Source organism: Pituophis catenifer, unplaced genomic scaffold, assembly GCF_029215685.1.
Source record: "Pituophis catenifer annectens isolate HBS135680 unplaced genomic scaffold, rPitCat1.0.hap2 SCAF_7, whole genome shotgun sequence".
Lineage (NCBI taxonomy): Eukaryota > Metazoa > Chordata > Lepidosauria > Squamata > Colubridae > Pituophis > Pituophis catenifer.
In genome coordinates this window covers 43,263,630-43,277,278 of record NW_027256887.1, presented here as the reverse complement: position 1 = coordinate 43,277,278, position 13,649 = coordinate 43,263,630, and the positions used below count along the sequence as shown (strand labels likewise).

The 13,649-nt window shown below is 38.6% G+C and overlaps 1 protein-coding gene across 4 annotated transcripts in view; it reads left to right on the top strand.

Moving 5' to 3' along the window:
- GRIP1 (glutamate receptor interacting protein 1) overlaps nucleotides 1-13,649 on the top strand; it is a 416,635-nt gene that overhangs the window by 355,670 nt on the left and 47,316 nt on the right. For all 4 annotated transcript variants that reach the window (XM_070947983.1, XM_070947985.1, XM_070947984.1 and 1 more), the window contains exons 8-9: nucleotides 12,668-12,815; nucleotides 13,396-13,565. In XM_070947983.1, coding sequence (XP_070804084.1) covers nucleotides 12,668-12,815; nucleotides 13,396-13,565 — 318 coding nt within the window. The remainder of the gene's footprint in view (nucleotides 1-12,667; nucleotides 12,816-13,395; nucleotides 13,566-13,649) is intronic.

Genomic DNA, 13,649 nt, shown 5'->3' with positions numbered 1-13,649 from the left:
TTTTTTTGCAGCCAAGCATACCATCTGCCCCAGCTCCTATATAACCCCGATTCTTGTCTATCTCGCAAAAGTCCAGTAAGCTTGTCTGCTTCTGCACAGTCCATGATCTTTGCAATTAACGTCTTGATCTTGTTGGGGAAGGATGAGAAGGTATTATCCAAACTCTATCAATTCCTCTTAATGGACTGGATTGGAGAGGAGGTCATCAAGGACTCAATGATTGCCTGGGGGAGAAATTTGGGATACTCGATTGAACTTGAAAAATGGGAAGAAATCTGGGGGACAACCTTAAAATTAACAATGTCAGTTTCCTATAAGGAAAATATATACAAAATGCTATATAGATGGCACCTGCCCCCGGCTAGATTATCGAAGATGTTCCCGGGGACCTCTCCGGTTTGCTGGAAATGCAACGCCGCTATGGGAACTTACTTTCATAGTTGGTGGACCTGCCCCCGAGCAAAAGAATATTGGGCTAGAATTCAAAAATGGATTTTAGAAATCATAGGATGTAGAATAGATTTGAACCCGGAAACATTTTTACTAGGCATGAAACCAGAGAACTTAAACAAATCTAATTGGTATCTCGCTCTCCACATCATCATTGAAGCCAGGATCTCGTTCGCGCAAGAATGGAAATCCAAAAATATCCCATCGGAGGCCAAAGGTGCTTTTTTCAAGAGTGTTGGAAGAAATATCCATCTCGTTCAGTGTCCAGGAGAAAGACACTGGAAACATGGAGGCTGATTGGACAGATGGTTTATTGGTGAACAGGACCACATGGGTTTAAGGTCCTGGGCAGCTGACCAATTGGTTTGATGAGTACATGGATTTTTATACAGTTTGTTCTACAGCATTTTATAATTTAGAGGCTTGTTTTGTGTATTTTATTTGATTTTAATTAGTTTGTCTCACGAAGGCCGGCAATGCCGGTTTTTAATCTTGTTTAACAAATGTAATTAAGTGAATCCCAGTGGTGGGATTCAAATTTTTTCACTACTGGTTCTGTGGGCGTGGTTTGATGGGTGTGGCTTGGTGGGGGGGGTCATGTGACTGAGCGGGTGTGGCCAACTCAACATCACTCACAGCAAGGTGGGGTGGCACCACCCCACCAAGCCACGCCCACAGAACCAACAGAAAAGTTCAGCCAAGTCTTCTAGCATTCAACCTGGCTGCTTCTCGCCTCCTTCTCATGTTTGCTCTGTGTGTATGAGGCCAAAAAGGAGGAGAGAAGCAGCCATGTTGAAGGCTGCAGCAGAGAGAAGCCAAACTTTTCTGCCTCCCTTCACAGCAGAACTGCTCGGAAGGCAGCTCCTGTAGTCTGTCCCTTTATGGTCCCCCCTCCACCTCCCCGGTCGAAGTAACTTAAAGACTGTGGCAGCTGCCTTCCAAGCAGCTTCGCTTCGACGCCATCCCTCTGGCACAGCAGGCTGTTCTCCTGGCCGTGTCTGACCGCAAGAGGCACCAGCAGGCAATGGGGTACATGTGCACAGCCGGTGCGAACAGGGCAGCGATGGTGGCGATGATCATAGGATTTGTCAAGGGACTTGTGACCATTGCCATTGTTGTTGCCCTGTTTTTCACACCGGCCGCCCACCCGCACCCCATTGCCTGCCATTGCCTCTTGTGGCCGAACCCAGCCAGGAGAACAATCTGCTGCATCAGAGGGACAGCATCGCAGTGAAGCTGCTTGGAAGGCAGCCGAAAATGACCGGCGAGTAGAGGCTTCCTGCAAAAGATGGCCGAGCCTCGCCATGTCCCCCCCACTAAGGTGAACGGAACAGAAGGTAGGTGAGCGAGGTAGACGGTGAATGGGCGGTGAGTGGGCGGAAGCTCTGGGACAAGGCTAGAGCCATACAATGGCATGTTCCCCGACCCAGCTGAGGCAGGCGGCGAGTGGGCAGCGGCTCCAGAGCAGGACTGGAGCCGGGGAATGGCACGTTCCCCAACCTGGCCGATGTGGGCGACAAGCGGGCGGAGGCTCCGGGGCCTCAGGGAATGGCATGGCCCTGAGCCCTGGGCCCTGATCCAAGGCAAAGGGCGAGCAGATGGCATGCATACCTTTGGTGGGCTGAGCAGACCAGGCAATGTGCAGAGGTGACTGGCGAGGCGATTAGCTGAGTGCGTTGCAAAGGCAACATATATAGGGGATGGGTGGGCTGGGCGGGCAGGGCGGGCGGCAACCAGGTGACCGGGCGGGTGTAGGCAGGGTCAACCAGAGATGATATTTACCAGTTCAGCAAACCATTCAAATTGCCGCTTCCGGTTCACCTGAACTGGTCTGAACCGGCTGAACACCACCTCTGGATATATTCTATTTGTTGCATTGTTTATGTCTTTAAAAAATATAATTAATATTTTTCTCTATACTGTGGATGTTTTAAATGATTATGTTCCTTGCTAGGAATATTGATTGAATTATAGTCATATATAAATAGAAAATATGTGTCAGACCTGGAAGCCATCTTTCTACCTTTGTGCCTTCAGGCTTCAGTCCTGCCACAAATCCTACTGTGGGAAATTGGGAGAGGGGATTGCATAGAGGGAAGAAGATATGTAGTCAAAATAAAATTCTGTATAGGAAATCAAGGTCATGGTGCCCTGCAGCTGTGTTGAGAAGAATGAGGAGATATCTTCTTTTCTGGATGGTACCTGATTGGATGTGTGGTGGACATGTGGGAGGGGGGCAAGGTCTTGAATTTTCTTTTGGGTGTGGAAAACTCGGAAGCTCTCAGATTTGGGTTTTCCCAGATGTGCCAATATGGCATCTCTAATAAAAGTTAGCTTTGAGGAACTTCAAGCCTCGGAGTTTGATTTTGTTGGGGGTGTTACTTGGAACCCTAATAATATGATAATAATAGAAAAGTTGTGGGTTTGGAGATTCCTGAGCTACGTTAATGTGCTTTCCTCCTGTCATTGATTTGGGAGGAAAATACCTAGATAGAAAAAGGGCTGCCCTAAATGTCCCATATACATTGTTGGTAGCTCATTGGCAAACAGACTACTCAGTGCCACTAACCTTATTTCTATAGACATAACTATTGAAAATTGGTATGTAATTTAGAACCAGAGAATTTGCTTTTTTTATTAATAATAAATACAGTGGTAGCTTGGTACTTGTCATTAACAATAAGTAGCAAACAAACCATGCGACTTACTATGTGACCCTTTGTTTCAGCCAGGAAGGACTTCTGGTCTATCCCTTTTCCTATGTCAGTCCTTCCCAACATGGCCAACGTCCTGTCTGCCTTCTGTGGCCTTTCCTGCTTCCTTTGCCTCCACAAGTTGTAAATGCTCCAACACTGGAAGTTTTTAAGAAGAGATTGGATAACCAATTGTCTGAAATGGTATAGGATTTCCTGCCTAAGCAGGAGGTTGGACTAGAAGATCTCCAAGGTCCCTTCCAACTCTGTTATTCTATTCCTTGGCAGAAACTTTTCTGGCATGGCCAACATCCTGTCTGTTCTCCATATCCATCTTCCTCTTCCTGCTGCAGCATGTCATGTACCAAACAAACAAGTATCAGAACATCATTTTCCCATTAAAACACATCAAGTACCGAATTCGATGAGTTTTAAAGCAGTCAAGTACTGAGGTGCTACTGTAGCAATTTGAATAATATGAATCTGTATATGCAAATTCACACTTGATTGATTAAAGTATCTGGAATCTTTATTCTATGCAGTAATGGAATTATTGAACCTCTGGTCATATATTTGGTCTATATTTGACACCTAACACGAATACAATATTTCCAGAGTTAGATATCGTTTACCTAACTATATTTATTTGAATATTGGTATAATCCAAATGAAGTTTTTGTTTACCTGGATCTATTGATAATTGCCCACATTTGTATGCCAACTCAAAAGCTTGTACACGTACTGAAGTGTTTTTATAATATTGTAAAGGGCCTGTGGTATGTGTCTTTGTCAATAGCTTCATAGCTAATGTGTATATTTAGGATAGTAGTTTAAATTTCATTTGATCATTTTCATGGCATCTCAAAACAAAGCACATCAAAGAGGCTTGTCAAGGGATGGAAAACACATGTCCCTTTAGAAGATGTTGGACCTTGTTCAACATAACTGATCGTGCTGGAGAGTGCTTATGAGAATTGGAATTTAAATGTAAATATAATGGGCTAATTACCTGCTTTTAAATAATTTGCATACACCCATAAAATTTATCTCCTGCTTGATACATTTAGTGCTTTGATTAACTTGTATGAAAGCATCAAATAGTACTGCATCAGCCTGTTTTTTTCTACACATACAGTAAGTATTGCAGTCAGGATTCAATGAAACATCAAATGACATTTCATTTTTTTACTGTCAGGCTAGGAAAGAAATTAATACTAGGGGTGGGGGAAAAGGAGGAGGATAGCAGGGAAATAAGGTGAAAATAGAGCTAAAATCTTTGTCTTTACATACTAATTCAGCTACCATAATTATGGTTAAGAGAAGGAAGAGAATTGGAAACATGACTACAGTACACAATTAGACTCTAATTCCTTCCATTCATAGGAAGCATAACAGTTCACAAGCAAAATTGCAGACAACAACCTAGGGTATGTTTTGGAGAAATCTAATTTTTTAATTATTGGCTTTCACATCCAGAATAATTATTGCCTCTCTTTCAACTCAGAGCAATTTAGTTTAACAGTGAGAAAAGAAAGGTAGGGCACATAATCATAGCTAGAATTTCTTTCTTTGGATTACTTTCCCTGAAGAGATTTCTGTGTATTTATTTTATCCCTTTCCCTTTCCCTCCCATAACTATTTCTAGTTGTAGATATTGCTCTTAAATAATAAACAATTGTTCCAAAAAGTGGAATTCTATCAATTGAACTTATTTTAGGAGCACTAGAGCTCTTTCTACAATTTATAGTGGTATGCACTTAAAGGTGAGCTTTCAAATCCAGCAGAGGCATTAATTGCCCTGTCTCTCTCAGCTATACTCGTTGTTCCCCTGAAATTACAGTGAAGATTCTGATTTCTGTAAAGCATTTTCTGAAAATCTAAATTTTAGATTTACTTTTCTTTATACACACACACACACACACACACACACACACACACACACACACACACACACACACAAAGTATTAAATACATAAACAGTGTGGCATCAGGATATCATTAGTTTTGATACATAATAATAGTGGTAATATTGATAATATTAGTTACATTATTAATACTCACATGATTATAATAATATTATAAATATTAAAATTGAACTTATTAACATGTTAGTATTTGCTTCACCACGTATATAATCCTTAATCCTTGAATAATCCTTTAAATTATTCAATATTTTAATACGCAATACTAATAACAATAGTAATTTTATTTAAGTATATGTAGTAAAATCATCTTTCAATTTCTAATCTTTACATCTACATATTAATTTCAAAATATTGTATAGGAAAATGCATAATAATATTTTCTCCCTTTCTAATTTCTACTTCTATTCTAATTCTTAATAGTACAAATCATATATTATGTATTCTATTTCTATCCATCATCTCTTGCCCGTTTTAGTATTTCAATTCTTGCTGATTTTTTGGCATGTCTCCCATACTTCTCTCTTGGAATTTTGTATCTCCATGCATCATTCATGTTTGATCTAAGTATTTCATCTGTCTCTACATCTACCTCTCGCTGCCAGACCTTCAATACTCCTATCAGTGACTCTATCTTGACTTCAGAAATGTCTTTCTCTTTATCCAGTTCTATTGTTTGATCTCTTAATATATATTATCTGTCTGATCTGTTTCATAAGTTTTTATTATCTCTTTCTTCTTGTTGTCTTGTTTCATTTGTGTTTTATCTGTTCTATCCTTTCCTCTGTTCTTCCTATTTTCTCCTCTATTTCCTGGGTTTCTTGTTCATTTTTTATTGTAATTTGCTGAGAGTTTTTTGGACTCACAATTATATCATGTATTAGATCCTTTATCTCCCTGTGGTTCCTTGTTAGAGTTTTGTGAATACTTTGAAACATCAATAATATTTCTTTTTGAAATGCACTTATTTTTTCCTGTTGAAGCATTTTGCCTTATTTTGATGGATCAAAAAATTACTCAATAATCTACCAAAGTCCCAAAGTCTCAGTTATCTGTAATACCAAAAAGCCAATATTGAACAGTTTACCCAGTTTCAAAAATTATTCCTCAGGATACACAATATTTATAGTTCTTTATAATCCTCAACAGGCTGGTTTATTCCTTCTAAGTTCTCCTAAAAATTTTTTTAAAAATTTTTCTTCTTTCTCTACTTAAGCAGTTATCAGACAACATTTATAATCCTAGGTGATCCATCAGATTTCCCCATGTTTTCTTAAACCACATAGTGAACTCTTCAGTTTCAATGATAATTCCTGGTATTTGTAATCTACTCTACTTAGAAATCTTCAAAAGTCTCGCAATTTGTTCCCCTTTAGCTGTGAAACAAATAAGTATAAAACAATACGCAAAAAGGCAGCCTTCCAGGTGTTGATTGTCTTCACTCTCTTTTCTGCCTTATCAATTCTCCAATTATTACAAGGTTATTCCCAGCCTTGTAAAAATATAATATATATTCTTTCACCAGTAGATGGCACCTTCGCCTAAAATTTCAACTTTATACAGAATCTAACAGCTGATTGCTGTTCCGATTTTCTTCAAACAATTTCTTCCAATAATCAACCAAATATTCCTAGCATTTTAAAATGCCTTTTCAAAATATTACTAATAAAATATTCCAGGCCAGTCTTTCTATATTTTAAACCTTTGTGTTCTCCCCTTAGGTTTCACTTTCTTTCAAGCCTATAATCTTTCTCTGAGTGTTTATTCACTGCCTTCTCACCGCTTTAGAGAGTATTTCTTTTGGAATTTCTTTTCTTTGGGATTAGATCTTTAGTATAGAAGTTGAAAATCACCTCACCCAGTCCCAATCCACTGTTCATGAATCGCTCCAACACATTTCTTTCTTCAGTTGTCCCAGCTTCACAGCGGCCATAATGGCCACCTCTCGTCTTCATTGTTGGATGGGAGGGAGCCACGGATCAAGCAGACGAGCCACTGCTCTCCGTGATCTGCAAGATGCCCCTCTTTTCTTTATTACCCCTTCAGGGTGACTTTAGCCCAGTGGTTCCCAACATGGGGAGGACCACCAAATTTCACAGGGGGGGGGGGGTAATTTGATTTTTAATGGGGGCAATTGGAACCTTGGAACCTTGTTTAAACCAAGTTAATGGCCTTTTAGGCTTCCTTCGTGTGAGTAGGAGTCACTTTTTGAATAGTAAGAATTATATGCCACAAAGGGGGGGCGCATCAGGATTTTAGAGATGCTTAGGTGGGGCATGGCCAAAAAAAGGTTGGGAACCACTGCTTTAGCCCTTTAGGGCCCTCCAATGATGAGGATTCAGCCTGGGTTCGCGGAGCCCTGCTACCCATGACCATAACGCAGCAATGCCAAACCGGAAGTCAATTTTAGATTTACTTTTCAAAGTAGAGCATATTCATTCCTGTTTTTTAATTGTATGTTAGGCTAATTTTGTTCATAATCAACAGACCATGTCTATTTCTTAATTATTGGTTTACTAACTATACTAGACAACCCATGCCCTATTGGCTCGTCATTTTAGAGATATTTTCTTACCTAACCGGGGGGGGGGGGGGGGAGATGGCCACTGGTGGGCAAAAAAGCAGTGAGAGTGGGAGCAACTTCTGACTTCCTGCTGGCTTCCTCATAGAATTTTCTTGTGAGAAGCTGACAAGACATAAGAGATCTTTCTGCCTGCCTGCCTGCCTGTCTGCCTGCCTGTGGTATGTTGCAAGGATTTGGCCTCATGTGCTCCCTCCTCATTGTAGTACATCTGTAGTCATATTTTCCACTGTCTTTTAAAACCTCACAACACAACTATAGTCAAACTATTGCAATCTATTTGATTTAGGCCAAACATTAACTTTTTTGATCTTACTATTCTGCCTTGGGGAGTGCCTGGACAAAGTTGTCAGTCATCAAGTAAGCACTCTCCTGTATTGTGAAAGAAGATAGATTTGGCATTGGGAACAAGGAATAAATGAGCAAATCATTCAGAAGGAACTTTCAGAAAAGATTTGACAGTCTGTTGAAAAGGAAAGTGTAAGAAAGAACCTCAAAATAACCCTGCTTGATATTGTTTGGTATAAGTTAGGGCAGAGGATGATCCTTTCAAGAATCTGTCCTTCTATCTTTTCACAATAAAGAACATTTTTGGGATTCCTGAAGGGCTGATTTTGTTGGTTATAATGGAAGCCACCTCTAGATACAAAAGATTTAATTGTGTATCTTATATTCTGGCTTTTACAGCCAGCACTCGTAAGAATAAATCTAACTTTGAAATATTTATTTCTTTTATATATTCTACTTAGAGTCATGTCTAAGAGGCAGTGCTAATCTCTGTTTCTTAGCCAAGGGAGCCAGCATTGTCTGAAGACTTTTTCATGGTCATGTGGCCAGCATGGTTATATACTGAGGTACATAAAACACTGTTACCTTCACACCGAAGGGGTACCTATTTATCTACTCACATTTGCATGCTTTTGAATTGCTTGGTGGGCAGGAGCTGGGACAAGTAAATCGAAGCTCACCCCATTGCATGGCACTTGGGTCTCGAATCTGCTCTGTCATTATTCTGCTGACAAGCTCAGCGTTTTTAACCACTGAGCCATCACATCCCCTGATATATAATTCTTTCTAAGGTACTTGAGGCATTAGGTTTCACATTTAATTAACAAAGTGAAATAGATAGAATGCAAACTTTTGACAGGGAATCAGTGATAGCTTTGACATTTCACCCTCTACTTGCTCACTGATAGAGTTTCTGATTTTTCTCACAAGATCTGAGATACATAAAAGGTTACTTTGATTAATGAAGCATGAATTCTGCCAAGTATGTACACTGTTAAATTGGCAAAAACAAATTCAAACAAAAATACTATACATGGACACCAGCTCCTCAGAAATGGTCAATATCAACAATTTACTAGTAATAAGGTAACAAGGTTATGCTGTACAATATCTAAATGCTTCTGTAGTTTTTTGAAGAAATTAACTTCTCCTGTTCCAACTGAATTCATCAAGGCCTCTTTAACTTTGGAGAATATGGCAGTTTAGTGCAACAATTTAAACATGCAATGCATGTTTAGAAAGATTACCTTTGCAAAGTGCCTTCTAATTGCTGAATAACTATATTTTTCACACTTCTGAAATACTTTGTATGCAGTCTTGTAGAAAATATGTGTGTGTAATACATTAAAACATCTATTGTGTTGAGTTTCAGTTTTAATCGCTGCAGTTTTAATCACTGCAATGTAATCCATATATATTTAAAGTCTGAAAATGGTTTCATACTTGTAGGAATGTCTATAGATCAATGATGGCTAACCTTTTCTGGACCGACTGTCAAAAGCTTGCACGTGCACACACAAATGCACGCATGTGCGCCCAAACCCCCAAAATGCAATGTGCTTGCAATCCCATACATGTGTCCCATACCCCATGCATGCGTGTGTGGCCCCTCCATGCATGCACACATGGCCCCTCCGCACACGCCCTACCTCTGTGCATGCACGCAGTCCCCTGCACGTATCCTGCCTCTGTACATGCGCATGTGGCCTCCCTGCATGTGCCCTGCACTTCACACATGCACAGCAGAGAACAGAAAACCAGCTGGCTGGTGGGAAGTACGTATGTATGCGCAATGGAGCTGAACTGGGGCGACGGCTCGTGTGCCATCAGAGTGGGCACTGTGTGCCACCTCTGGCACGCATGCCATAGGTTCGCCATCACAGCTATAGTTTATCAACAAATTGAGGCAGCTATAAAATCCTGCATTAAGTTCTCCAAATTGTTAGCCCAACATGTAAGCTAGCACTACATATCTTTATGCATAACTCTTATTCCTGTGCAGATGAACATGAAATGCTGCACACTTATACTATGAAGTAGATGGTTTGTTCAGTGTTTTTGCTTGTAAGAGAAATTCAATCTTCAAAAACAATAGATGAAATAATTCTAGTAGCCTTGGGTAATAGTGGCAGAGAAGAATAAATGGACTTTGTAACAGGACTTTCATCCAAATTCTATAATAAATTCTGTGGAGCACATTCATCTGGAAACAAAGCTTTGAATCTGTCAAGATAATTTTGTTTATCCACATTTCCTATATCAACAAATAAGCCTTCTTTCCAGAATATTCTTCAAAGGGATGGGGGAGATGATCACTTTCTTTGGTTTTACAGAAATCAAATTTGCATTCTAATTCCTATTTGAGTGGAATGCTGAAAGTATTTCTCCTTTGTCGTGATTAGGTTTCTTAAGGGAAAAAGTATCCTGTTGTTTGATTAAAAAGCCCAGGTTGTTATTAGCAAGCTGGAAGCAATTAGAGGGTCTCTGGGAAGCTTTAATCAAGTCTTGTGTGCTCATTGAGATGTAATGTGCAGAAGTAGGAAAACTTAATAACAAAATAAAATTCTATGAGTACTTTCCACGTCCATATTTCATCAGCATATATTATATAATTACATAGCCAATACAGAACATGTTATATGAATGCTTTACTGTAGTCAATCTGTAAATATCTTAATAATTTAAGTATGTTTTGTGCATGAGTAATTTATATATTTATTATTCATTTTTACAGTAATGTTCTTACTTGAACACGATAAACTAATCTGTCTTGGCTTTGTATTTATTTATTATCTTTGCCACAACTTTTTCTTAATATTTTGGTAGTCTGCATTTACTTCTTGCATTTTAAAGGACATTAGAAACATAATTGGGTAAAGTCTAAACTTAACACATTTTTTAAATTTCTACGAAACCCTGGAAATAGCAAATTATGTGAAGCAATTTATGGTTTGTGTTTGTCACAGTTACTGTGGAAAAGTTTTCACATTCTGCTGAGCTAAAATTGAATTATGCCTTTATCTTTTCAATTAGAACTAGAAGTAACCATCTTTATCATAAGAAAAATGCCAAAATCCATATCAGGATAGTAAAACTTAATCTACCAAACTCAAAGATCACAAACCTAACTCCCTAAAAACTGGAGACCAAAAATTGTAGCCAACTTCTTCCAGTGACTTAATGTATTACAGCCATGTTCCTTTGGCTGTCTCCCCTTCCCCCCAAAAGGACTTTAAATGAGTAAGATTCCAGCTGCAGAGAACTTCATGGCTAGATGGTAAAATAAATTCAGAGGGAGAAAAAAATCATCCAGAGTTCTGCATTATAGAGAGCTAATATCTTGTATGCTATTTTGTGACTTTTGGAGAGGAATATTCTAAAACATTTTCTGTTTGATGGCTATGGTGATTCCCAGTCATCCAGGTCATAGTTGTCCCAAAGGTGCTTTGTCAAGAGGTAACTGGACTCTCTGGTTTTTCTTTGAAGATGTTTCACTTCTCATGCAAGAAGCTTCTTCAGCTCTGGTTGGATGGTGGGGAATGGAAAGATTTATATTCCTTGCAGACAGCTGGTCGTTGCCTTCTTTTAGAGCAGGGCTGTCAAACTCCTGGTCCGTGGTCCGGATGCATCACATGCTGGCCACACCCACTCACGATTTAGCGAAAGGGGGAAAAGTCCCGATATGTCACATGACACTTCCGTGATGACGTGATATTGACACCCCTGTTTGAGGTCACCTGGAGGTTTATCTGTGTTATCAGGGTCACCCGAGTAGTGCAAATGGCTGTGGAGCCTTCGTGGAATTGTTGAAAGGACTGTATTGTAGACTGGAAATAGATGATGTCGTATCCCTTCCCCTCTGTTGAGAGAGGGCTGTTCAATTCAAAATCAAAATTGCATTATTGTTACATTTGCATTATTTTTGCCATTGTTTTCACTGCAGCCACACAGAATTTAATCACTGACTTGGTGATAGTGTGGTTGGAATCTTAAAACATGAAGATTGGGATAATAGATATTCTTTGGTCTTTCTTGGAAGATGTTTCAGCAGGATATTATGTAATCAGTGCAAATATGTAAAAATTGCAGTAAAACAATACATTTTGGATTATTTCTGTTTTCCCAGAGTTATAGGTATAAACTATATACAATATGTAGTTTAATCTTTCAATTTAAGTGTTATGCATTATTTGAAATAGTTCACAGTCTATTAAACAGATGTCTTTCTGAGTTTCAGAGGTATTGATTCAATATAGTTGCCATGTATGCATATCTTGCATGTATGCATAGCCGCCCTGAGTCTCCGGAGAAAGGCAGCTTATAAATTGAACTAATAATAATAATTTTTTTTTTTTTTTTGCTAATGCTGATCTAAATAACACACTTGGCACTAATAAGATGATAATAATTGGCATTGGTTAAAACAGGCAATATTGCAGACATATATTGATTGTTACTTTGCAGATTTAGAACTACAAGCCCAAGTGCTAAATATAATGAAATAGAATTATATCAAAATAGCTGTATTCAAGGCAGTTGTTATTGTACTTTCAAATCTTGTTTCTGATACAATAGCCATTTTTAAAATAGCAAGCCAAAGTATTTTACTAATTGTTATTTGGTTGGAAAGATATACATCCACTGTTTTAAAATCCATTTTGGAAATTATTTATTGGAGTCCTTCAAAATGAATTAAATATGCCGTTATTAAGCACTGACATTTGCTTTTACAGATTCAGTAACAACAGCTTCTGGGCCACTGCTTGTCGAAGTTGCCAAAACTGCTGGTTCTGCTCTGGGCGTTGCACTATCTACCTCAATGTGTTGCAGCAAGCAAGTCATTGTTATAGATAAAATAAAATCTGCAAGTATAGCAGATAGGTGAGTTGTAGTGCTCCCTGTTATGTCATTCATCTGTATACAAATCATATGGAAACATAATCTGGCACTCAGAAGAGCAATTCACACATTAAGAGTATGGATAGCAGAACCATCAGAAAGAACTAAATTGTAGACAGGTCATGTTTGTAAACTCAAAATCTCAGCTCCAAAAATGCTTTCTTTCAGTAAAGTTATTCCTCCCCAAATATCTGCTAAATCTTTAATGCTACATTTTCTTCAAAAAATTATTCCAACTATTTAGTTGAATTCAATTTGCGCTCCTTTCAATCTGTGCAATTCTTTGGTGACTCTGGAGAGTTCTGGGAATTATAGGCAGGTTAGTTACCTGCCTGTTCTAGACAAACTGGCAGAAATGGTAACCAAAATTATTTTTTTCTAAGTACATTGAAGAAAAGCCTTACCAAATAAAAATCAGCATGGATTCCATAAAGGTAATCCTGCCATATCAGTCTTGTAATCAAATAAAGAAAAATTCTGAAAGAAATAGCTGTAAAACCAGTGAACGATATACTTCAAAATCATACAGGACTATTTTGAAATGTTTTCTTTTTTTCCATAGATGTGGTGCATTACATATAGGTGATCATATTCTGTCTATTGATGGTACTAGCATGGAATATTGTACTTTGGCTGAAGCAACACAATTTTTGGCTAATACTTCTGACAATGTCAAACTAGAGATCCTTCCCCATCATCAGACACGTCTTGCACTTAAAGGACCAGAACATGGTAGGATGATTATATTTCCATTATGTTTATTGAATTATTTTCACACAGCTGTTTGAATTCATTGGGACTTGATTGGAATAAATG